Below are 24669 nucleotides of genomic sequence, written 5' to 3' on the forward strand. Positions count from 1 at the left end.
GCAGAAATCACTAGAATGAACGTACACCTTCCTTGGACAACCTTTACTGTGCTGTTGAAGGAAGCTCCAAGAATAAATTAACACTAGAGCAAAGGCATAGAGAAGGGGTAGGGTGGACGGGAAGGTTTCTGCATCCTTCTGGGATCTGTGATGCCTGGCAGAGTCCAGCCAGTGCCTCAGTGGAAGCGGTACTTTCTGGCCGGCTTGAGGTTGATGTATGTGGCCTTCATCTCCTCAGTTTCGGGGTTCCGTACATCTTTGAATCGCTCTCCTTTGGTGCTCACTACTTGGTTGTCAATGTATCGGATCAGCTTCTTGGGGGCCTGGCAGACAATCAGGCAACGAATGACTAAAACCAGGGGTTGGTACCGCTCGTTCCATATCCCCAACTGCATACCTCTCTTACCTCCTTGGGAGCCATAGGTCTGTGAGTCTTCTGGTCCTCTGCCCTGTCCACCATCATGTACCTGACAGACAGGCAGATGAAGCTCCAGCCACCCTGGGAGACCCTCCAAGGCCTAGCTCGGCCCAGACTTACTTCTGAAGGATGAAAGACTTCAACTCCTCCTTCCGGGGGCCTCTGAGGCGTCTGGGTAAATCCTGGAGATAGACAAAAGGAGACCTATTCTAGGACCAGTGGTAACAGCAGGGGAAGAGAAGAGGGTAGGCAGGGCATGTGCCTCACAAGAAGGCCTAATAGAGCTGGTGTTACTATGGGGGAGGAGCTGAAAGACCTTACCTGATTTGGGCCACCCCAGCCTGGAGGCCCCTCTTCCTTGCCCTCTATCAGCATCTGCACAGCTTCTTCCAGGTTCCCCCGAGCTTTGGCCAGCACCCACTGGGCCTGCTCCATAGAACAGGTAGGGAACACCTCCAAGAGTACGTCTACTCCTGGCTGTTCTTCCTCAGCAGCAGCTGCCTGTGGGCACAAATGTTAACAGTGGGCTCCGCTTCCTCCTTTCCCACCCCAAGGTCCATCATGGGTTTTCTTCTCTAGCAGTACCTCATCTTGGGTGTTCCCAGTAGCAGCAGGAGGCCTGCTCTCTTCCTTGAGCTTTTCAGGTCGCCTCAGGGTCTCTGGAAAAATAGGCACATGACCTTGGACACAGGAGCTCTGTGGGTGCAGGTTCTCTTCAAGAGGAAGAGAGGTATCGGATTTGCCAGGGCTTGGGCGGGGGTGTGAATCCTCCAAATACTGGGTCCCCAAACTCACCTTTGTTCCTAGCACTGCTCAGCTGCACCGAGAGCGTCTGCACCATGTCTTCTATTATACCCCTGAAAGGGCAGAGAGGTAGTGGGAGGACCACTCTGCCCCAACCCCAGCCAGCCAGCCCATCCTCCTCCGTTTTATCCTAGCCAAGGCTTACCTGTGGATGTGGGCAAAGCCAGGCACATAAGCCTCCATCATCTCAATGAAAGCCTCCATATCAAAGTTCTCCTCTGATGGCCCTGAGGGGCCCAGGTCCTCCAGGACCCCAAGCACATAGGAGAAGATGACCTCATCCAAGCCACTGTAAGAGAGAGCAAGTCCATGGGGCAGCACAGTGGATATGTCAGCAGCCCTACCTCGTCTAAGACTTCACTCCCCAGTCTCATGGGGCTCATGAGTCAGCTCAGTCCTTGAGGCCTGCCTCCCCAACTCCTTCAGCTTTAGTTCTCAGTCAGTCCAGTGTAGGTGGTAGACCCAATCGGAGATTAAGACCATCTAAGCAAATACAGATCAGCTCTCCAGGGTGTAGAGATGGCTCAGTAGTTCAGAGTACTGACTGTTCTTCAGAGGACCCATGTGAAGTAGCTGCCTACACTGCCAGCTCCAGGGTGTCTGACACCCTCTTCTGGCCTCCATAGGTACCTACATACACACACAGAAAAACAAATAATCTGAAAACAAAAACGGGTTAGCAAGATGGCCAGTGGTTGAGTGTTCACTGTTCTTGCAGAGGACTGGAGCTCAGTTCCCACTTTAGAACAGGACCGAATGTTTTCTAATCACCTTTTCACTGTAGTATCTGGTGACACACTCTCTGAACTTGGCCTGTTCCTCCCTCAGAAGGAGCTGCCCTTACCTGAGGTCTACCTCTGGGAGGTGTGCTGCCCTTACCTGAGGTCTGCCTCTGGGAGGTGTGTCTGAACGAAGGCAAAGAGGGCTGAACTGACGATCCTCTCCAACTCCATGCTCTGTCTTCTGAAGACATACAAGATAGAGTTGCCAAGTCTCTGGCCTGCCTCCACCCACTGGGCCACGGGGCAGCAGCCCCTGCTCTCCCTTCTGAGGCTGAACCAGCTATTAATGTTGCCCTCCTAGCTCCTGCAAGCAGAGCCACTCCCATGGCCACCCACTTCTACCTCCTCCAGCTCCAGACAGGGTACAACACTGTCTCTAGAAAATCCTCAAAGGGAGTCGTGCCTCTCCCCATCTACTGTGGCTAGAAGCTGAGGTCTCGGGGTCACATGCTTCTTGGCTAAGGAATCTCATCACTGAAGGGGCTACATGGCCCCCAACTCCAATCACAAGGGGCCCCATTGTCTGGCCCCATAAAGAAGGAGGCCTCAGGACCAAGCACAGCCCTTCCCCCTTCCAGGAGAGGCCACCCACTCTTTGCACAAAGGGACTTCTTTTTTTTTGCTCTGGAGCCTATATAAAGGAGAAGTCCTACATGGATTCTCTCCTCTTGCCAAGTCCCTGCCTTTCCAACAGTCTGGGCCATGAGAGACCTTTGTCATCTTCTAGGCTATAGAGTTCCACAGTCTGGTCCTTGCCCACTCTGACCCTCTCTCCTCACGCGCACTACCCCATGCCCTTGCTGTTCCTTGCACCCGCTTATACATTGGTGGGTCCTAGCGCCCACCAAAGTCTCTGTATTCAGCAAGTCTAGGTAAATTCTTGCTGGCTTAATTTAAAAGCTTAATTCTGCATTTAAAAACAGATTTGTTATTTAAAAATTCACTTATTTTATATATGTGAGTACACTGTAGCTATCTTCAGACACACCAGAGGAGGACACCAGATCTTATTACAGGTGGTTGTGAGCCACCATGTGGTTGCTGGGAATTGAACTCAGGACCTCTGGAAGAGCAATCAGTGCTCTTAACCACTGAGCCATCTGTCTAACCCCAAGATCTATTATTATTTTCTGTGCATAAGTATCTGCCTGAGTGTGTATGGACACAAAGGTACACGCCTGGTGCTCATGGAGGTCAGAAGAGGGGCCAGGTTCATTAGAACTGGGTTTTCAAACCGTTTTAAGCCACCATGTGGGTGTTAGGAACTGAACCTATGTCTTTTGCAAAAGCAGCAAATGCTCTTAACTGCCAAGCCAGATCTCCAGCCCCCATTTCCATGTTTCTGACTCTCGCAAACTCTCTGTGAGAGTTGGGAGTGCACAGATGGCAGGAATGGCTCAAGACTCGGAGAACCAAATGTCAGCCAGTCCTCTCATTTAGAAAGCTCCAGAATCCACCTACCCCAAACTCCCCTCCACAGGTCCACATCCCCCGACAAACACATACCATTCACTCAGCTACCACACATGAAACTTGGGGGTACCCTCGATCTTGCCCTCTCACCCTTCCCTGGACCCGAAGGATCAAACCAAGTCTTACCGACTACACCCTCTCCCCCTCCTGCTAACTTCTTCCTCAGGACAGCTCCTGTTCCTTCATCTCTGCTCGCACTTCTCAGGCTAAGGTTCCCAGTTATTTCAGGTTTTGGCCTACTGAGGTTTAAGCATATAACTCCCCAATTTTGTTTCGAACACTTTATATATAGTTTTGCTCAATATTTGCCCTTTTAGCAACACCACCTAGGTCTTCTAAGATCACAGCTTCTGGTGGCCTCCCCTCTGCAGGGATTTCTTCCCTGGCCTCCTGCTTCTGACCCCTTCTCTGCTGCCCTCAAGGCCACTACCCTCCTTACCCTGCTGCTTTCTCTTAGCAGTGGTCCATCTGGGTCCCTCCTTAGGCACAACTGTATGTCACCAACTCCCAAATGCTCAGTCCCCTGGTTCAGCCTATGAGCTGTTCTCTCTATACATTACTGATGACACTATATTGAAAGGTCACAGGCACCTTACACTTTGCACGTCCCAAAGGGACATCCTCCCTAAATGCATGTCCACACACAGTTCCTGCTACAAATCTAGGAATGAACGGTGACACCACCCTGCCCTTGCTTTCCACCAACCAGTTACAAACTCCTGACTACCCTTTAACACATCTACTATGTATGTGGGTACAGTGTAGTGTAGTGTGCAGTGCTGTGGGATCGTGGGTGGGCTTGCTAACGGGGTATGTGTATATGGAGGCCAGAGGGTGACAACAAGCTGTCTGCTTCAATGACTTGCCTACCTTTTTGGTTTAAGATAAGGTCTCTCTGTTTAGTCCTGGCTGTCCTGGAACTTTTTTTTTTTTCCGGAGCTGGGGGTCCTGGAGCTCTCTATGCAGCCCAGAATGGTCCAGAGATTCTCTTGCTTCTGCCTCCCAAGTGTTGTGATTAAAGGCATGAGCCTTGGGGGTTTTTTTGATACAGAATCTCTTTTTTGTCTTTGTTTTGTTCTATTGAGTTAGGGTTTCTCTGTGTAACCCTGACTGTCCTGGAACTCAGTACTCAAGAGATCTGCCTGTCTCTGCCTCCCAAGAGCTGGGATTAAAGGCATGCTCTACCAGGCATGCACTACCACTGCCCCGTTTGAGGCAGTAGCTCTTTCTTGATGAACCCAGAGCATTCCATTTTGGCTTTTCTAACTGGCCTTGGCACTCCTGTCTTGAACCCACAGTGCTGGACTTACAGGTTTGTGCTACCCCACCTGTTTGTAAGGTTTTGGGTTTTTTTGTTTTGCTTTTGTTTGTTTGAGACAAGATCTCTTATCTAGTGTTGGCTGTCTTGGAACTTACTATGTACTCCGGGACAGTCTTGAACTCACAGAGATCCACCTGCGTCTGCTTGGGATTAAAGGCAGGTACCACTATGTCTGGCTATGCCTGTTTTTGTTGTTGTTCTTAGCTTGGGTGCCAGGGATCAGAACTTGGGTCCTCATGCCTGTACAGCATGCACTGTACCCACCGAAGCATCCCCTAGCCCTATATCTTAGTTCCTCCTCAGCATCCACGTTGTGCCATTTCTCACCTGCAGGAGCTTCCTGGAGCTTTCTCTCTCCCTGCTACGATCTCTTCCCCAGCAATGTCTTCTCCATACCATAGCTATATGAGTTACTTAAAGTCCAGTAGCTGGGGCTGGAGAGACGACTCCTCAGTGAAGGGTACTTACTGCTGTATCAGAGTAGCAGAGTTTGCACATCACCATCCACACCAGGAGGTTCCCGATAGGGCCTGACATCCCTTTTTGCCCCACCTGAACACAACGCAGCTTTAAAAATGATGATGTGGTGGCTCACACCTTTAATCCCAGCACTCAGCAGACAGAAGCAGGTGGAGCTCTATGAATTGAGTCCAGCCTGGTCTACATAGTGAGTGAGCCACTTTTAGGGCTCGTCTACTCACGACTACCCAATACTCTCCAGACAGAGTAACTTTTCCTTACTTACCGGGGCTTTTCATAGCCATAGTTAGTGAATTATTTGAACTATGTTTAATGTTTCTTCCAGTTGTTTTATGAAGTCGAAGACAACTCTCCTGTTTCCTCCCCTGGAACCTTGCTCCAACCCTCTGCCCTCAACATCCTTGGGAACTAGGCGCTCAAAAATCAATGACTCGGGGTTGGGGATTTAGCTCAGTGGTAGAGCGCTTGCCTAGCAAGCGCAAGGCCCTGGGTTCGGTTCCCAGCTCCGAAAAAAAGAAAAAAAAAAAAATCAATGACTCCTGTCTGTACAGATGATGAGTGAAACCCACTGAGTTTAATGGAGCAGCCAGAGTTACCTGAGTGAACTGCCCAGTTAGATCTAAGTTCAGGGGATGCAGCTCAGCAGTACAAGGTCTGCATGTGCGATGCCCAAGGCTGGACTCCCCAGCAACTCTCCAGAGTCAATTTAGGGTTAACGCTGAGGATGAGGGATATCAAGATTCCCACAGAATGTAAGGATGTAGCTGTGACAGAACAAGTCATTTGGGAAGGAGGACTGAGTAACTCCCATCTCCCAAGGAGATGACCACACTGTGACCCTTAGCCATGGGGCAGACCTTAGCCATGGGGCAGCCTTAGTGCAGGGGCAGAACACCTTTGCCCAGGCATTCTAGCCCCATCATGCAACTCCCCTGAAAACATACCCCCTCCAGACACTTACCCCACCTTCACACCCTGACTGTTGACAGTGGCCTGGAAACCTCTGCAGGGAAAAAGAAACTTGGCTGCCCATGAAAGCCCAGTTTCTGAGGAAGCTTCTCCAGGGATATATGGGGTGTCTCTGGATTTCTAACCAAAGGGTAGGAGTTGCAAACTGTCTTCAAAGGAAAAGCCTTCTTCCGTCAAGGTTCTGTGGCTGGCTTTTCTGCTAAGGGGCCATCGCCTCTCCTCTTGTTCTTGGACTGATCAAACATGGCCCAGATTTTAGCATCTGCCACATCTCCCTTCCTTCTCTCCCTTCTCTTTCCTCCCAGCTTCCCTGGCATGTCCTTCCTGCTTGGGGTCACTTCCTAATGTTTGTCTCCCCTGAGCTGGGGAAGGCCTGAACTACTAAACTGGCTTCCTGAGTCAGCCTGGGCATCTTGTTTTTGTTCTGGAATAAAATCAGGATTTCCATGGGACTTCTCAAATTCCAGATAATAGCCCATAGGACCCCATTACTTCTTGAGAACCCCAAACAGAGATTACTGTTTGGCGGTAACCTATGAAATGTGACAACCATTCTTTCAGGAGTTCTGCTAAAATAGCTCTGTTGGGGGCTGGAGAGACAGATCAACAGTTGAGAGCACTTGTTCGTGCATTAGACCTAAGTTCGATTCCCAGCACTCACACGGCTTACAGCTGTCCAGAATTCCAGTCCCTGGGGATACAACACTCTCTTTCAGCTCCAAGGGTACCAGGCATACATGTGGTACACAGACATACATGCAAGCAAAGGAGTAATACATATACATAATACATATTACATACATATAATTTGATGAAATACATCTAAAGATAGTAGGGAAAACATCTCTGATGAGGGTGAAAAGCAGCATCTACTGACTGCATATAAAGCACGGCATTAACTTTCTTAATCCTTGTAGCAAGCTTTAAAATGTGGGTAATTCTATTCTGCCTGTTACCTGAACAGAAATGAAGGCACTGGAAATTTGAGAAACTTTCCTAAGGTCACAGGGTAGGTTTAATGGCAGATTCACACAGGGAAAGAAAGCCTGGCACCAGAAGCCTCTGTTAAACACTGCACCACCTCTCACAATGCCAGTGGTGTGGCCTCTCCTGCCTGGCCATCCATCAGTCTTGTCTAGATCAGATTCTTTGCTTGTTCGGCCCCATCTCCCTGTTCAGAACAACTTTCCCCCTGTGCCTCTACAAGCACGATTCTTCAGAAATCACTTCCTCTCTACAGCCAGCTAACTCAGCTACCATCCCCACTGGCCCAAGATGGCTTGAAAGCCTCCCAAAGGAGTGGGTACCGGCCTGCACCCTTCAGACACTCTATTCGAGGGTGCAGGGCTAGAGGGATCCTCTGGGCAACTTGGATTGGAGAATGTAGTATCATGCTACTCCCTCAGAGTGGAGAGGCACTTACTGAGAGCAGGCCACGTGGATGGAGAATTCCTGGGAAGCAATGTGGGAAGGAGCCCTGAGAAGCTAAGGGAGTAAAGGGGTCCTTAGCCCAGAGGTCTTCACTACTTCTTCCGTGCCCTTTAGTAAAGACTCGATGAAGCGTAATGAAGGACTTAGCAAATACTATTTCACCTTGATTCCCACGCCAGGTCTTAGTACCAAAGCCATTGTGAGGAACAAGGGATCCGGCCACTCAAAGTTAGGCAAGTGCACAAACCACGGGAGGTGAAGCACAGAAAGTAGGATCCCCTTGACGGCCGACCCTTGAAGCAAGAGCTTTTTATAACCGTTAGCAGGGCACTCAAAAACTTTCACAATAGCTGCCGGAGGACAGCGATGCAGCAGCCGCCAGTGGAAGGGGGTGAGTCACGTGACGAGATAGGCCTGAACAAACTAGATGTTCCTCCATACAGGCCACGGAGACAATTAGAGAAAGGGGTCCGGCCGACACCCCCCCCGGGGGGGGGTGTTGTAAGGGAACACCATGAAGTGTAGGTACCCTGTGTCAATGCTCTCTGAGACTCTCCTAAGGCTGGAAGGGAAATCACCTGCTCCGTCAGGCGCCGCCGGCGACTTGTCCCGCGCGGTGCAGTTCTTACCCCCTAGCCCCAACAAGGAGACCAAAGGCGGGGCCAGAGCAGTTCCCTTCTGGAGGATGACATGGTGGCCATTTTTGAAGAGGGCAATTTGCCCGTACAAAGGCGGGGTTTCTCTCCTCATTTTCAAATATACCCGCGTTTTGAACCGGCTCCTCCGGCGGCCATTTTTGTTTTGGGTAGAGAGGCATGACTGACTTGTTCCCTTATTGTCCGCTAGAGGTCCGGAACATTTCGGCATTTATTCCTGAAAGATTCCAGGATTTCCTTCCCTGCCTTATTTCCTCGTCACCAGGAGCCCCACCTGGAAATCCTATAGATTTCCCTTTCCTCTTCCTTGTCTTTCCGGTCCTTCTTCAATCTCTGTGGGTCACCGACTGGATGTGGTGTCTCCTATTGCAAGATCTAAAGATCTCCCCCATATTCCAGCATGTGTTCGATCTGGCTTCAAGCCCTGCCACCCAGTCAGCTCTTGGGGTCTCACTTCCAGGACCTTATGTGTCCCCTTTGTCCCTTATAGATGTCTTCCCAAGATTAACGTGGCTTACAGGGTCTTTAGCAGGTGATGAACATTAAATGCTTGAAGTGAGGATAGAACTGAACCCGGGTCCAAGACAGCCTGCAGATCCTCTGCAGCCACAGTGTCCTCTTGCCTACGCTGGCAGGGCTAATAATCTAGAAGAGACAGGGCAGCTATACACCAGGACCCAGTAAGTAAGTCCTCAGCTTCTGCTTTCTCTTCCTGCTACCTCAGCTTCCCCACACTGCTCCTCACCATAGGCTCCCTCCTCCCCAACAGGGTGGGTGACTGCTGAGAAGGAGAAGGAAGGAGGAGAGGGAGGGGCAGGCTTGGCTTCTCCCATAAAAGTACTGTTGCTGCCAGACTGGCGCTGTGAGGGTTAATAAGAGGTAGGTGACAGCCACTTTGAACTCTTGCCAAGCAGGCCTCTGGAAAGGAACCAATGGTCTCCCCCATCAGCCCCAGGCTCCTGCCTGCTCTCCCTTCTGGGTCCCCTTTCCCCCTCCCCTTTACCCATTGCACAATACAGATGACTGTTTATTCCTTACCACCCCCATTCCCGGAACCTACAGGTTTCCTCAGCAGAGCTGCCTCTTGTTCTAACCCAGACCCCTGCATACCCAAGGCTCTACCCTTCCTCTCCCATCTCCCATTCTTGCATGGTTTGCTACTGGGTGTAGCTAGATAGCAGAAAAGATAACCCTGAACTCTCAGGGAATAACAATGCCAAAGATTTCTAGGGGGAACTTCTCTATTCCTAACTCAGACTCTGGGGAGACCTAACTCTGTGCAGCTGGAGTCAGGTTCTGGGGCCTCAGAACAGAATGTGGGCAGAGGGAAGGAACTGCTACAGACTAAAATGTCAGGTAGCACTTCCATGAATCTCTAAAATGGTGGTCCTAAACCTTCCAAAGGCTCAGGCCCTTTAATACAGTCCCTTGTGTTATGGTTACCCCCGACCATAAAGTTATTTTTACTACTACTTCATGAGTGTAATTTTTATTGTTACGAATCACATTGTAGGGGTTGGGGATTTAGCTCAGTGGTAGAACACTCGCCTAGCAAGCGCAAGGCCCTGGGTTCCGTCCTCAGCTCTAAAAAAAAACGAATCACATTGTAAATGTCTGTGTTTTCTGATGGTCTTAGGTGACCCCAATGAAAGGGCCCTTTGATTCTCAAGGGGTTTGCGACCAACAGGTTGAGAACCATTGCTCCAGAAAACCATCTGTTAGATATACACAGCTAATGTGGCCTTGCCCTTAGTTCCTGGTTTCCGGTCCCCTAAATTCTTATTTTCTCTCCTTCCCCAAGGTGGGAGCCAACTTCACTGAGTACTGCTTCAAGCCCCTGTAAGGAAGGCAAGTGTTGCTTGCCTCTTCTCTCCTCTTCCCTTAGGTGACTTTTGTAGGCTGCAGGGTATCCTCGACTGAAAAAGACTAGGAGCCTATGCTGTAAATAACTCTGACTTATAATTCCCCAGGCCCCTGTCTCAGAAGCTGGAATTGGGGTTGAGTTCAGCATCAAGAGGTTCCCGGCATTAGAAACAACGAAAGAACCAGAAGGCTCATGTCTGGGAGTGCACTCATCAGGCACTGAAATAAGGAAGGAGACACTTGGAAAAACGGGTGTGGGGGGAGTGTCCCCAGCTCTGGCTTGAGGTCAGAAAGGACTCTCTGGGCAGCAGGCAGCATGCCCGGTCCTCCCACACCTTCCTCCTTTCTCAGAAGAGCCTGCATGGGTGGGTGGGGCTCTGCCGTGCAGCATGGGGGCCTATTTAAGGCGCTCTGGTCCACCACATTGCTTACTGCAGATCCAGCCCTAGGGATGCCAGAGAAGAGGCTTTGTGGGTAAGTCCTGCTCCTCTCCCGGGACTCAGCAGGGGAGGGTGATTCCTGAGTGGCTGCTTTTGCTGTCCCTCTCCAGGGACAGTGCCTGGCTGTCACTTTAATTCTCCGGCAAATGGAAGCACAGCTCAGGGAAGTTTTCCTCCCCATTCAGCCATCCCCAACTCAAGATCTCTGTCCAATCGGGAGCCTTTCCAGGGGCTGACACTCCTAAGCTACTGTCTTGGAGACCCCACCCCACCCCACACGCAGCCGAGGAAGCTTTTTCAACTGCAGATATGTGCAGATATGTCATCAGGTGCAAATTTTGGCTTTTTCCCCAGTCCCTCAGCCCTCTAGCCCCTATACTTGGCCCATCAAGAGCACATCTGGGCAGGCAACACCCAGCCCCTGCCAACCTCTGTGCCCCTCCCTTCATGCTCTTGTCTTCTAGCTGTGGGATCCCATTTCTCAGCTCCAAGCTCAGCACCCACCAGAGAGAGTGGGCAGTATTCCGAGCTCTCGGGCTATACTGAGTCTCAACATGTCCATGTTAGGGTGTGGAGAACATTTATAGAAGGGGGACCAAGGAGATGGTTCAAGGTACTTACCACAAAACTTGACACCCTGAAGCCCACATGGTGGAATTGAAAAAAAAAGATCTGATCTCACATGCCCTCTGTGCGTGTGTATGTATGTTTGACATCCACAGAAGAGAGCTCTGAAGGGCGGGCAGCATCCAGGCTGAGAGAACTTTGGCCACCTGGCCCTGAGAACTGAATTCCATAGGCTGTGAACTCTAGCAGATGCCCTAGGGACTCAGTTCTGGTGCCTGGCTGTGCTACACCATCGATACCAACGGTTTAGGAAACCAGATAGCTCTTTCTCACAGCTGTCCAGCAGGCGCTCCTGGAGACTCTTTGGCCAAACCTTTTGTTTGCTTGTTTAATTCTGGTTCTTTGAGATGGGGTTTCTCTGCGTAGCTCTGGATGTCCTGGAACTTGCTTTGTAGACCAAGCTGGCCTTAGACTCACAGATCTGCCTTCCCTTGCCTCCCAAGTGCTGGGATTAAAGGCATTAGCCACCACCTCCAGGGTCCAAACATTATTAATAACACTAACTTGGGGATACTCTTCTGCTCAAAGGCTTAAATGGCTTCCCAATCAAATCTCTCCTTGTGTGTGTGGGGGGGAGGGGGTATAGGCTCTGAGACAGGATACCTATATAACTTAGAATACCTATAAAACCCAGCATACCTACATAAGCAGAATATCTACGTCACCCAGGGTACCTATCTAACCAAGAATAACCTTGAACTACCTCTTCCTGCCTCTACCTCCCAAATGTTTACAGACATGCTCCACTCTCTCAGCCCTCCATCTGTGTGCTGTCAGTCCTCCAGGATGACGTCCACTTAGCTCTCAGGGCAAATCTTCATTGCTATCTTGTCAGTGATAACTGCTGCTTTCTCCTCCTGCGGCCCTGCCTTCGCTCTTGCTGCATCCTGCTCAGCCCTTCCTGGGTTACCTCATCCCCATCACCGTCCGTCCATCCATCCACTGTCCGTCCATCTGTCACAGTCCTATCTGTCCTTTAAAACTTCCTTCGACTTCCCAACAGTGCATGGACTCCCCACATTCCTCCCCAGTGGGGTTGATTCATAAGCCCTTCACCCCGGTAGGTATCTCACCCAGGGTTCTGCACAGCACAGTTCCCCAACAAACATCCCTTGCATTTCATTGCGTGTCTCGTATAGGAAGAGGAAGTTTGACCTCGAGATTGAAATCAATCAGATTACACTCTCTTGTAGCCTCAGATGAGCTGTTGGATTCATATAGGACTGTGTCAGGCTGACCTGTGTGTAAATGGGAATACTAATTATATCCACATCAGAGTTTTGTGAGCACGCACTTTAGTGAGTTGGTAACTGTCTGCACAGGGATTTAGTATCTTACGCAGCACACAGAGAGCCCCCAGGATACACGGGAGACATTGGCTCCTATTCCTTGGAAAATATATTTACTCAGTGTGTGTGTGTGTGTGTGTGTGTGTGTGTGTGTGTGTGTGTATGTATGTGTATGTGTGTGTTGCGGCGGCGGGGTAGTGTATGCATGCTATAGTGTGCTTGTGGAGTCAGAAGAAAACTTGAGGGAATTGGTTCTCTCCTGTCATTGTGGGTCCCAGGGAGTGAACTCAGGTCACCAGGCTAGACCTCAAGCGCTCTACTGGCTGAACCATCTTGTTAGTGCCTTGTTGGCTTTTGTCTTTAAGTAGCATGGGTTCGACGGAAAGGACAGTTGCCGAGTGAAGTTGGCATTGAGATTTACCTGCCAGGGGGTTGGGGATTTAGCTCAGTGGTAGAGCGCAAGGCCCTGGGTTCGGTCCCCAGCTCCGGAAAAAAAAAAAAGAAAGAGATTTACCTGCCAGGCCTTCCCACGTGATGGTCCCCAGACCTGATCCTGCAAGGGCAGGAGATGCCGGTCTGAGGATCGGGGATAGTTTGGTCAGGTCCTCCTGGGAGCTGAGAGTTCTGCATTCCCACCTATGGACCTGAACTTGCATGACTACCTTCTTGTAACCCTGGAGTCCTGACAGAGTGTGAACTGGGGCAAGGAGCTTTGAAGAACAGATGAACGGCCAGGGGCTACAGCGAATCTCCAACCAAATAAGCCCATGCAGACACAGCTCCGTTACAATATTCATAAGCTGCGCGCCTAGACTGGGCGGATCTGCCCCTGCACTGCTCCACTCCCCAGCAATGAGATCCTTGATTGGGGGGATCTACCCCTGCACTGCTCTACTCCCCAGCAATGAGATCCTTGATTGGGGGGATCTACCCCTGCACTGCTCCAATCCCCAGCAATGAGATCCTAGACTGGGCGGATCTACCCCTACACTGCTCCACTCCCCAGCAATGAGATCCTTGCTACTTGTGGCTTCTCGGGGCCACGTGGGTCCGCTCCACATTCCTTCCACCTCCTCTTCCTCTGTCCTTCTTCCTCTCTCTCCCTCTCTTCCCCCACTCTCTAAAATCTCCAGCTCCAGCTTTCCCTTCCTCTGCCCAAGCACAGGCTCTAGGCTTTATCTGGCCAGTTAAAATGGGGAGAAGGTTCACAGGATAACCTGAGTTATCCACTCCTAGTCCAGGAGCCCCTCTTGAGGAAGCAGAATTAACGACGTCAGAACACAGACATCACCAGGACAACCCACAACCATCAGGTCTCAGGCTGTCTGGGTGTTTTATAAGTCCTGTTCTTTGAGAGTTAAGTTCAAAGAAAAGATCAAACAAGGAAGCAATCAGCTCCCTACAGGGCTGGGAGTGGAGTGTACTGATGCTGGACTCTGTGGAGTAGCAACATCTAGCAACATCTGTCTCTAAGAGCCTAACGTAGGGTTCTTCCTCCTTCCATATGCTGGGCATAGGATAGGTAGGAGTAACTTGTGGGAAACCAGGGGTAATTACAGCCACAGGGAGGCATGTTTATGAACAGGGCAGACCAGAAAGGAGAAAGTTGAAAGACTTCAAGGGTCAGGGCCCAAGAAGATTGAGAAGGAGCAGGACGCACAAAACATGTGTTGAAATGGGGTTCATCACTTATTTTAAACCTCCTTTGTTTCTAAGGGTGATCTGAGCTGGCTGTGCTAACTCATGCCTTTAATCCCAGTACTTGGGAGCCAGACATCTGTGTGTTCTAGGCCAGCCAGGGATGGATAGTGAGATGGGATTCCATGTCATCTTCTCGTATTGGACGGCACTGGGCATACATATAGTGTACATACATGCATTTTGGCAAAACCCTCATACACATGAAGGAAAAATAGAAAAAAATCAAAGGCTGGGCTTTTTATCAAGGACTGTTTGCCTTAGAGCTAACCATCAGAGTTCTTTCCCCAGAATGTACGTAGTGGGAGGAGAGAACCAATTACCAGGTTTTTTTTCCCCTGATTTCTGTAAGTAATATGTGTGTGAATGTAAAAATAGAAAATATCTAGCTATGATAATACACACACACACACACACACACACACACACACACACACACACACATCTCCCAGTGCCTAATAGGCAAGTCCTTGTGAATTCAAGGTCAGTTTTGTTTACATATTGGAGTTCAGGGTCAGCTAGGGCTTCACAATGAGACAGTCTCAAAAATAAAGGGCTGGAGAGGTGGCTCAGTGGTTAAGAGCACTGACTATTCTTCCAGAAGTCCTAAGTTCAATTCCCAGCAACAACAGGTGGCTCACGACCATCTGTAATGGGGTCTGATTATATACATAAAATAAATACATCTTTAAAAAAAAAAGTGGCATGGGTACGTAGTAATTTGTCTTCGAAACTTCTTTTAAAATGATCTCGGGGCTGGGGATTTAGCTCAGTGGTAGAGCGCTTACCTAGGAAGCGCAAGGCCCTGGGTTTGGTCCCCAGCTCCAAAAAAAAGAACCAAAAAAAAAAAAAAATGATCTCAGGGCTGGAGAGATGATGGCTCAGGGGTTCAGAGCACTGACTGAGGCTGGAGAGATGGCTCAGCAGTTAAGAGCACCCGACTGCTCTTCCAGAGGTCCTGAGTTCAATTCCCAGCAACCACATGGTGGCTCACAACCATCTGTAATGGGATCTGATGCCCTCTTCTGGTGTATCTGAAGACAGCTACAGTGAACTTATATATAATAAATAAAAATAAAATAAATCTTAAAAAAAAAAAAAAAAAAAAAAAAGCACTGACTGCTCTTCCAGAGGTCCTGAGTTCAATTCCCAGCAACCACATGGTGGCGCAGAACCGTTTGTAATGGGATCTGATGCCCTCTTCTGCTGTGTCTGAAGACAGCTGTAAGAGGCAGAGGCAGGCAGATCTCTGTGAGTTCAAGTTCAGCTCTGATCTACAGAGCAAGTTTTAGGACAGCCAGGGCTATACAGAGAAACCTTGTCTCAAAAAACCTAATTAACTAATCAATTAATACTTTAAAATAGCTCTATAAAGTAAAATAAAAATTATATTCCTATTTCTCTCCCAAATCCCTTCCATTATTTTCATTTTTAAAAAAAATTTTACTTTTTTATTGTTGTTTCTTTCAAGACAAGGTTTCTCTGTGTAGCCCTGACTGTCCTGGAACTCTCTGTAGACCAGGCTGGCCTTAAACTCAGAGATCACCTGCCTCTGCCTACTGAATGCTGGGATCAAAGGTGTGCCTCAGCACGCCTGGCTATATGCCAAAGGTTTGTTTTGTTTTGACATTTTACTTATTTTTATTCATTTATTTAATGTGTGTGTCCCAATAGGATCTGAATTCCGACCTCAATCCCCATATAAAAAGCAGGGCACAGCGGTGCATGCCTGCGACCACTGGGCATAGGAAGAGGAAGAGGAAGGAGACAGCTCCCTCTGGTACTAGCCTGTTAGCAAGCCCCTAGGAGAAACCTTGTATCAAAAAACAAGCTGGGGGCTGGAGAGATGGCTCAGTAGTTAAAAGCACTGACTGCTCTTCCAGAGGTCCTGAGTTCAAATCCCAGCAACCACATGGTGGTTCACAACCATCTGTAATGAGATTCGATGCCCTCTTCTGGTGTGTCTGAAGACAGCTACAATATACTTACATATAATAAATAAATAAATCTTTAAAAACAAAACAAAACAAAACAAGCTGGGCTGAGGAGTGGGGCCTGTACAGATGGCTTGCCCTGGTGCATAGTAGTGCTCTTCCAGAGGTGGCTCACAACTAATTCCAGGGGGCATCTAACAACACCTCTGTATCCTCAGGCATCTGCAATCTACACTCACACACAAACACATAATTAAAGAATAATTAAATTAATTCTTTGTTTTTTGGTTTTTCGAGGCAGGGTTTCTCTGTCCTGGAACTTTCTCTGTGGACCAGGCTGGTCTCGAACTCACAGAGATCCACTGCCTTTGCCTCCTGAGGGCTGGGATTAAAGGTGTGTGCCAATTAAATCTTAATAAGGTTGACGCTGATGGTGTGTACCTGTGCACACAGGAACAGGCACACACATGCAGAGAGTGGTGAGACAAGGAAGGACATATTAACTAAGTCAACACTTACACACACACACACACACACACACACACACACACACACACACACGATAGAGTCTGGCTCTGGTCTGGAACTCAGATCAGTAGTAGATCTGTATCCTCCTAACTCTGGTTCATGAATGCTAGGATTAAAGGGGTGCTCTACCCAGCCCATCAACAACACTATATTGAAATACCGAATTTTCCAGATGTATTTAGGAGAAAAAGACCAGTCAGGTGTGGTGCCCATGTGTGCTCCCCTACTCCATCTTGGGACCAACCTCCATCTTGAAGAAAAGCATGAGAAACTTGACCTGCAGCAGAACCCAGGCTGTACCGGAGTACCAGGAAGGACCCCACAGCTTGTCCTTGACCCAGAGTTACTCCCTAGCTACTTCCTAGCAACAGTCAATCAAAGATTAGTCTGATTGTATCAGATGTACTTCCAGACCATCTGTGATTGTTCATGGTCTTGTTTCAGAACACCCAGCTGTCCGCTTACAATAGACATTCAGTTAGATACTTGCCAGGGCCAACCCTCTCACTTACTCCCATTCCCTGAGACACCTTGTCCTGCTGAGGGTTGGAGCCTTCCCTTCCCATCCTGCTGTGTCAGGGTTGGGTTGTATAAAGGGACCCTAACGCTGTTACATCAGAAGCAGCTCCTTGCTGGTCTTTTGGGGTTCATGAACACTTCCTGCCACAACAGGCTTAAGCAGGAGTATTACAACCAGTTTGAGGTCAGTCAGTTAAATAGCAAGACCTTCTTTATCTGAAAATTAATTAAAGGTTTAATAAAAACTGGGAATAAAGGCATCGTGGTGCACACCTTTAACTCCAGCACTTGGGAGGCAGTGCTGGGGTGGCTGAGTTCGAGGCCAGCCTGGTCTACAGAGAGGGTTCCAGGACAGCCAGGGTGATACAGAGAAGCCCTGTAGTAAGATTCTGGAATTGTGTAATTTTTAGAAACACAGAGCTACTATAAGAATTTTTGTCTTAATCCCAGATGTGGAATATGGGACTGCTTCAGACTGTCCTCAGCAGGTGACAGATTTGCCAAGTGCTCTAGCAGGGGAATGATTTTTGTCAGGGGCAGACGGTTTCTGCAGTTGTGCAGTGTTTGGAATTCTGGGAACTTTTCAGAATATATATACATATACATACATATATATTTATATTTATATTTATATGCGTGCTAGCACCCAAGTGATGTGGTGAGTCCAGGGAAAAAGAAGAAACAAGAAGATCAGATATCCTGACAATGAAGATCAAACTTGCGTTAAGGAACTCAAAGCTCCTAATCAGCAGGAAGTAGTCTAAGGACACAGTTGTAGTTCCTTTTCTTTCTATCCTTTCTTCTCTCCTAATGTTAGGGGCTTGAAAGGGTAGGAAAAGTGTGGGAGGAAAAAAAGAACCCACAAAGTAGCCAAAGACAAGCTACAAAGACCTGTCTCAACAAACAAACAAACAAACAAACAAACAGGAGGACATTCAGGCTGGGCATGGTAGTGCACACCTTTAATCCCAGCACTCTAGAGGCAAAGACAGGTGGTTTCTCTGAGTTCGAGGTCAGCCTGATCTAGAGAGTTAGTTCCAGGACAGCCAGGGGTACAGAGAGAAACCCTGTCTGGAAAAACCAAAAGAACAAAACGAATGACATCCCTCTGAACATCTAATCTTATATGTTTTACAGATGTGATAGTTAAGGGGTTCAGAGAAGCTAAGGACACGTGGCTTGAAAAAAACGTCAGAAGCTCTAACCCTAGTTATCTCATAGGCGACGTTTCCCACATATCAAAACTACCCTAGGTCTTCAGATGACGTTTGGAGAGTGAATCCAGGCCGGCAACTCTAGAAGATTGTCCACTGCCCACTGTGGAGGTGCTACTTAAGAGCAGGCCCTGGGAGTCAGGCTACAAACAGAGCAAAGACTCACATTACACAGATGGCAAAATGCCCACTTCTCTATCTTGCAGTGGATGCTGGACTTCAGTCGTCCGTTTACTTCCTTTTCCAAGCTGGAGACTGCTGTGGCTCCCTCTGCTTTGTGAAGAGGGGAGTTGTGGTGCAAGGGAGAGAGAAAGGCAAGTGGGAGCCACACAGAGGGATAAGGAGGGGAGAAGCAGCAGTCCAGACACTGCTTTCACTTCAAGACCCTCTGGACCGAGCACCTTTCTCTCCCTGCCCGGTCCAGCAACAACTCAAGGGAAATCAAATACAGACTTGGGGAGCGCGCACCTACATGACGCGCTGAGACGCTCATTTTGGTCCTAGCTTTTTCTTCCGGCGGCTACGCTGCACCGCCTCCGGAGCGGCCGGGCGGTCCCCGCTGTCCCCATCGTCGCCGCTGGCTGGCCTGCGCACCACGCGCCGGGCCACCTTGTATTCGGGCTCGCCCACGCGCGGCTCGGCCCGCAGCAAGAACTGGCCGCCGCGCTGGGTGACGCGCACGTCGGTGCGTGGGTAGGTGCCGTAGACGCGCCGCAAGTCGCGGCGCACGGCGTCCGGCAGCGGTAGGGGCGGCCCCCGCATGCGCTCCACGCGGCCCCAGCGCAGCTGCAGCTGCAGGCTGCTGCCTTCCGGCCACGCGGCTTCGCGCGCTGGCCGGGATGGCGCGGACAAGCCGGAGGCGGGGAACGACGAGCCTGGGGCTGCGGCACCCAGCAGCGGGAAGGCCCACCAGGGTGGCGTGGAGAAGGCGAGGGCCGGGCCCGTACCATGGAAGCAGTGGAGTTCTCGCGGCGCCGTGCTCAGGCCCACCGGCCGGCTGCAGAAGTTGTGGGTCTGGATGGGTGGCAGCAGCAGAGGGGCGGGCAGGTAGGTGTAGGTGAGGGTCTGCAGCCGAGGCAGGAAACCCTCTCCGGGCGGCAGGCAGACGTAGGAGTACATGACCTGGAACTCAGATGACGAGCATTTTTACTGGGTCCAGACCTGTGGTGGATGGGTATGGATACATAATTTCTAGCAAGCACCCGTCACTGGTTCCCCCCACCCTGGCTCTTGCCTGGCTCGTGCTTTGTGAAACATTTTCTGGGTCAGAGGTTCTGCTCCCCACCTCCTCATCAATTATTCCCGGGCTGGGGATGTAGGTCTGTTAATAAAGAATCTGACATACATAAATCCCTGGGTTCGGTCTCCAGCACCACATAAACGGGTGTGGTGGCTCCTGTCTGTAATCCCAGGACTCCTAGAGGCAGAAAGACCTGAAATTCAGTCATCCTGTTTGAGAACAGCCAGGGCTACCGATTGCAAAACAATCAATCTGTCAGCATTCCCTTTAGGCTCCGCCCCACAGTTACCTGGCAATAGCCAGGTATGCCTGACTCACTATAAAAGGGACTGCTTGCCCCTCTCCTCACTCTCATGCTTGCACTCTTCCCCCTCTCTCCTCATTTCCCTCTCCCTCTCTCTCTCTCACCTCAGGGGGAAGGGATGCCTTAGCGTGAGCCCACAGAGGCAACCCCCACCCCCACCCCGCGATGCCGCTCCTCTACCAAACATATCCCTGGCTTCTTTTCTATTTTATAAAACACAGCACAGTTCCTCCCCACGCTTTTTTTTTTTTTTTTCTTTTTTTCGGAGCTGGGGACTGAACCCAAGGCCTTGCGCTTGCTAGGCAAGCGCTCTACCACTGAGCTAAATCCCCAACCCCCCTCCCCACGCTTTTGAGCCCCCGGCCCTTATTGTCTTTCCCCTTTTAACCGCCGTTCACTTGCCTCCTTCAGCCTAATGGGATTGTTTTCCAGCCTTTGGGAGTGCCAGAACAGTCCAGAACGGAGCTTCTCCACACTGCTTTGCAGTTCTGTTTCCCACTTCCATGCCCAGCCTCAGCCACACCTCTGTTACTAGGCAGAGAGAAACACCTCGAGCTGGCTTGGAGCCGGCCAATCTGTCCTAGGTAGAAACTAAAGTACAGTGGCTCCAAGCTAGAGGCAGCTGCTGCTTGAGCTCACAGACATCATTCTCTAGACCGCTGAACACTTCCCACCTCTTTTAAGCCCTGGCACCTCCATGGTGACTCTCAGCCGCCTGCAACTCCACTTCCAGGGGATCTGGTCTCTAAGGGCTCCTACATGCATTCATGGAAGCAAACTTATGAATAAGATAAATACCAAATCATAAAAGAACGTTCTGGATTTCATACGAACTCAATGGAATCAATTATAAGGACTTCAAACACGAAAGAGGTCCAGAGTCATACGGATGCCATCCAGAAAACACTACCCACCATCGTTGGCTTCATAGATGGAGGGGGGTATCAGGAGCAAGGAGTACAGGCAGTGTCTGGAAATCAGAAATTGTGAGGCAGTAGATTCAACCACGAAAGCCTGCAGTGGGGACCCGAGTCCAACCAACACCTTCCTGTTAGCCAGTGGGGCCCATTTCCGACTTCCAGCCTCCATAACAGTTAGGTTTGTCTTGTTCTAAGCCGTTTTCAGTTTATGTTCCACCAAAAGGACTCGTCTTTATATAACATGAGTTCTGTAACTTTACCCTCTGGAACCAGCATCTCTGGAATGTTCAGGATTAGCCCTGGGTTGATCTCCCCCCATCAGGACTGGGCATAGTTTCTACTGTTTCTACTTCCTCAGGGAATCTAGCCTCACCTGGTTGGTGAAAGACACGTGCATGATGGACCAAGCTCAAGCCAGGACTGAGAAGGCGAAGAACCTGCGCTTTATACTGGTGTCGTCACGCTTCGCTGGTCCAGGGAGTTTTTAGGTACAGGGAGGGACCAACCATGGGTTGGTGTTCATTCATCATTCTAGAAAGAGCCTTCATATTTTGGGAATGCTACACTTTCTTCTCTTAAAAATACTTAATTTTATGTGTATGCGTGTGTGCCTGGGTATATATCCGTCCACCGTGTATGTGCAGGAGCCCACGGAGGTCTGAAAAGGAAGGGGTTCAGTCCCTTGGGACTGGAGTTACTGATGGATGGTCATAAGCTGTCATGTGGGTGCTGGGAACTGAACACGGATCCTCCTGAAGGACAGGTAGTGCTCTTAATTGCCAAACTAGCTCTCCAGTGCCCTTCCTCTCCTTTTGAGACAGTGTCTAGCTGTGCAGTGCTGGCTGGCCTGGAACTCTATATCTATATGTGTATATGCATACTTATGTTCTGTCTGTCTCTCTGTGTCTCTGTCTCTGTCTCTGTCTCTCTCTCTCTCTCGTGTGTGTGTGTGTGTGTGTGTGTGTGTGTGTGTGTGTGTGTGTGTATGGGAGTGTGGCCTGGGAGGCCAGAAGAGTGTCTGATGCCCCTGAAGCTGGAGTTTCAGTCAGATGTGAGCCATTTGATGTGGGTGTGGAGAACTCAATTCTTCCTGCAGGAAGCGCTCTCAGTTACTGAGCTATCTCTCCAGCCCCATTTGAAGATTTATCTTCTTAGTTACATGAGTGTAGATGGCCAGGGAGGCCAAAAGACAGTGTCATATTCCCTGGATCTGAGGTTCCAGGCAAAAGCTGCCTGATATGGGTTGTAGGGAGAAAACAGGTCCTCTGTAAGAGCCCCAGACTGCCCTGTTTGTTTGTTTGTTTATTTATTATTTTTGATGTAATAAGCAAAGGTGAGGTTTATTACAGAGATCTATTACGGGGATGGCCGGGTCGACACGTATCCTGCGCAGGAGACAGAGGTGTCGACATATTTATTTATTTATTTATTTTGGTTCTTTTTTTCGGAACTGGGGACCGAACCCAGGGCCTTGCCCTTCCTAGGCAAGCGCTCTACCACTGAGCTAAATCCCCAACCCCGCACTCCCGCACTGTTTATTTTTTAAGACAGGGTTTCTCTGTGTAGCTCTGGTTGCCCTGGAATGAGCTCTGTAGACCAGGCTGGCCTCAAACTCAGAGTGCCAGGATCCAAGCAATACACCACCATGCCCTGCTGAAGCACAAACTCTTAACTCTCGAGCCATCTCTCCAGCACCCTGTTTTCTTGTGAAGGAAACATTTTCCTCAAGACAGAAATCTGAAAGAATCGGGTTGGGGGTGTGGGGTGTGGGAAGGCCTTAGTCACTGAATCCACAGTCAAAGATGACATGAAGCTCAGAGACAGAAATAATGGTGTGTGAGTCACGGTCTTTACAGTTACCCAGACCATTACATTCCTTTTTGTGTAAGCTGGTTTGAATGCCCCATTGTTCCTTCCACCCCACCCCAATGATACACACTTTAGTATTTTCTCAGTGTCTTGTGAAACATTTGAGAATACAACAACCTTAGTTTTGGTCAGGAAGCCTCATGATCAAAGCCTCACTAGTGGGCAAAGTAGAAGCCCTGGGAGAAATGGCCCAATAGCCAAGAACAGGAACGGGGAGCTCTTAGAGAACAGGAGAATATGGTATCACCTAGGACAGAGAGGGAGGAAGCCTAGCTTAGGAGAGAATTTCTTTCATTCTTTTTTAAAAAGTATTTATTTTATGGATGTGAATACACTGTTGCTATCTTCAGACACACCAGAAGAGGGCGTCGGATCCCATTACAGATGGTTGTGAGCCACCATGTGGTTGCTGGGAATTGAACTCAGGGCCTCTGGAAGAGCAGTCAGTGCTCTTAACCCCTGAGCTATCTCTCCAGCCCCCAGGAGAGAATTTCAAGGACACTACTTGTATATCATTCCCCTTAGGTTCAAGGACTGGAGGAGTCTAGCAGGGGATTTGGCCTCCAGCGCCACAGTATTGCAGCAGCTGATGACTGTCTCCAGCATGTGAAGGCTATGGGCCAGAGTGTAACTGTAGGGCATGAAGCTCAGTAAGAAGGAATCAAGGTCTTCCCTGCTGGGCCACTTTTCAGAGCTGGTCTTGCCAGCTCTTCCCGTCCTACCATTCTGTCGCCAAGGTTGGTTAAGGAAAGACTCGAGGTGTGCTTTGAGGTGAAAGTACACTGAGCAGAGACGGAAAGGCTGGAGGAAAGCTGTAATAGATGTACAAAGGTCTGAGTACTGATTTTTGGTCCTCTTCACACAGCCAGGAGAACATCCATGGAGAGAAGTGGTGGGCATGGGAGAGGAGAAATGACCATATTCTGATAAGGACTATATTCTAGAGCAGGGGAGGGGAGCGTTAATGATTGTTAAAATCTAGAATAAAGTGTATATATCTAAAGAGATAAATATGTGGCTTAGGCAGGGTAAGCAGGTTGTACTTGACCTGACTGAAGCCATCTTGGATTGTAACTGATGATTGTTCTAGAAAGTTTTTCCCAATAGTTTCTCAGCACATTAAAACAGATGAGCCATTATAATGGCATGTAGAGCTTTACAACCAGACCCTGGTGCCAGCAATGTGCATGTGCATGAGCCAGAGACTTGGTTTAGTGATAAAAGAACATTTACTCTTGAAGAGGATCCAAGTTCAACTTCTAGCACCAACATGGTGGCTCACAACTATAACTTCTGTCCCATGAGATCTGATGCCCTCTTCTGCCTTCTATGGGGAGTAGGCATGAACATGATATATACACATACATGCAGATAAAACACTCATACAGTAATAAAATAAATAGAAAAAATGTTTTTAAAGATATAGCTGGATGACAGTGGCTTATACCTTTAGTCACAGAGTTCAGGAGACAGAGGCTGGCAGATTTCTGAGTTCATGGCCAGCCTGGTCTACAAAGCAAGTTTCAGGACAGCCAGGGCTACACAGAATAACCCTGTCTCAAAAATAAGCAAAAAAACAAAAAGAAAAAAAATGAGAATCAAGAAAGAGCAGGACTGGAGAGATGGCTCAGCGGTTAAGAGCACAGACTGCCCTTCCAGGGTCCTGAGTTCAAACCCCAGCAACCACATGGTGGCTCACAACCATCTTTGATGGGTTTCAACGCCCTCTTCTGGTGTGTCTGACAGTGTACTCACATATATAAAATAAATTTTAAAAAAATTTAAAAAAAGGAGCAAAGAAAGAAAGAGCAGGGATATTCTGATCAGGATGAAGTGACTTTTGTCCTAACCAATATACATTCACACACTGGATGGGTCGAGTGGGATTGG

The 24669-nt window shown here is 49.2% G+C and overlaps 2 protein-coding genes and 1 non-coding gene across 16 annotated transcripts; 1 reads left to right on the forward strand and 2 right to left on the reverse strand.

Annotated features, from left to right (window-relative positions):
- Positions 1-22: 22 nt before the first annotated feature.
- On the reverse strand, positions 23-8560 carry Cuedc2 (CUE domain containing 2). Of its 12 annotated transcripts, none has more exons than NM_001079886.1 (9): positions 7671-8215; positions 2102-2185; positions 1368-1511; positions 1214-1275; positions 1004-1077; positions 740-919; positions 539-600; positions 407-467; positions 23-323 (listed from the first exon to the last, which is right to left on the reverse strand). In NM_001079886.1, exons 2-9 carry the CDS (start codon positions 2173-2175, stop codon positions 177-179), a joined length of 804 nt encoding a protein of 267 aa, NP_001073355.1. In that variant the 5' UTR covers positions 2176-2185; positions 7671-8215; the 3' UTR covers positions 23-176. The 12 variants fall into 12 exon arrangements, with proteins under 12 accessions (NP_001073355.1, XP_006231528.1, XP_006231522.1 ...); XM_006231466.4 differs by lacking the exon at positions 7671-8215 and adding an exon at positions 8257-8405 and having other exon boundaries at positions 29-323; positions 2102-2182; XM_006231460.4 differs by lacking the exon at positions 7671-8215 and adding an exon at positions 8257-8395 and having other exon boundaries at positions 29-323; positions 1004-1131; positions 2102-2182.
- Positions 8561-9807: 1247 nt separating this feature from the next.
- C1h10orf95 (similar to human chromosome 10 open reading frame 95) lies at positions 9808-24445 on the reverse strand. Of its 3 annotated transcripts, none has more exons than XM_063269933.1 (2): positions 18919-24445; positions 9808-18589 (listed from the first exon to the last, which is right to left on the reverse strand). In XM_063269933.1, the coding sequence occupies exon 1, from the start codon at positions 19563-19565 to the stop codon at positions 18936-18938; it is 630 nt and encodes a 209-aa protein (XP_063126003.1). In that variant the 5' UTR covers positions 19566-24445; the 3' UTR covers positions 9808-18589; positions 18919-18935. The 3 variants fall into 3 exon arrangements, with proteins under 3 accessions (XP_063126003.1, XP_063125970.1, NP_001388791.1); XM_063269900.1 differs by having other exon boundaries at positions 18915-24445; NM_001401862.1 differs by having other exon boundaries at positions 18191-19607; positions 19792-20043.
- Mir146b (microRNA 146b) lies at positions 11404-11491 on the forward strand. Its single transcript, NR_032311.1, has one exon. It is a non-coding gene; the product is annotated as a microRNA 146b (primary transcript).
- Positions 24446-24669: the final 224 nt, after the last annotated feature.

Source organism: Rattus norvegicus, chromosome 1, assembly GCF_036323735.1.
Source record: "Rattus norvegicus strain BN/NHsdMcwi chromosome 1, GRCr8, whole genome shotgun sequence".
Lineage (NCBI taxonomy): Eukaryota > Metazoa > Chordata > Mammalia > Rodentia > Muridae > Rattus > Rattus norvegicus.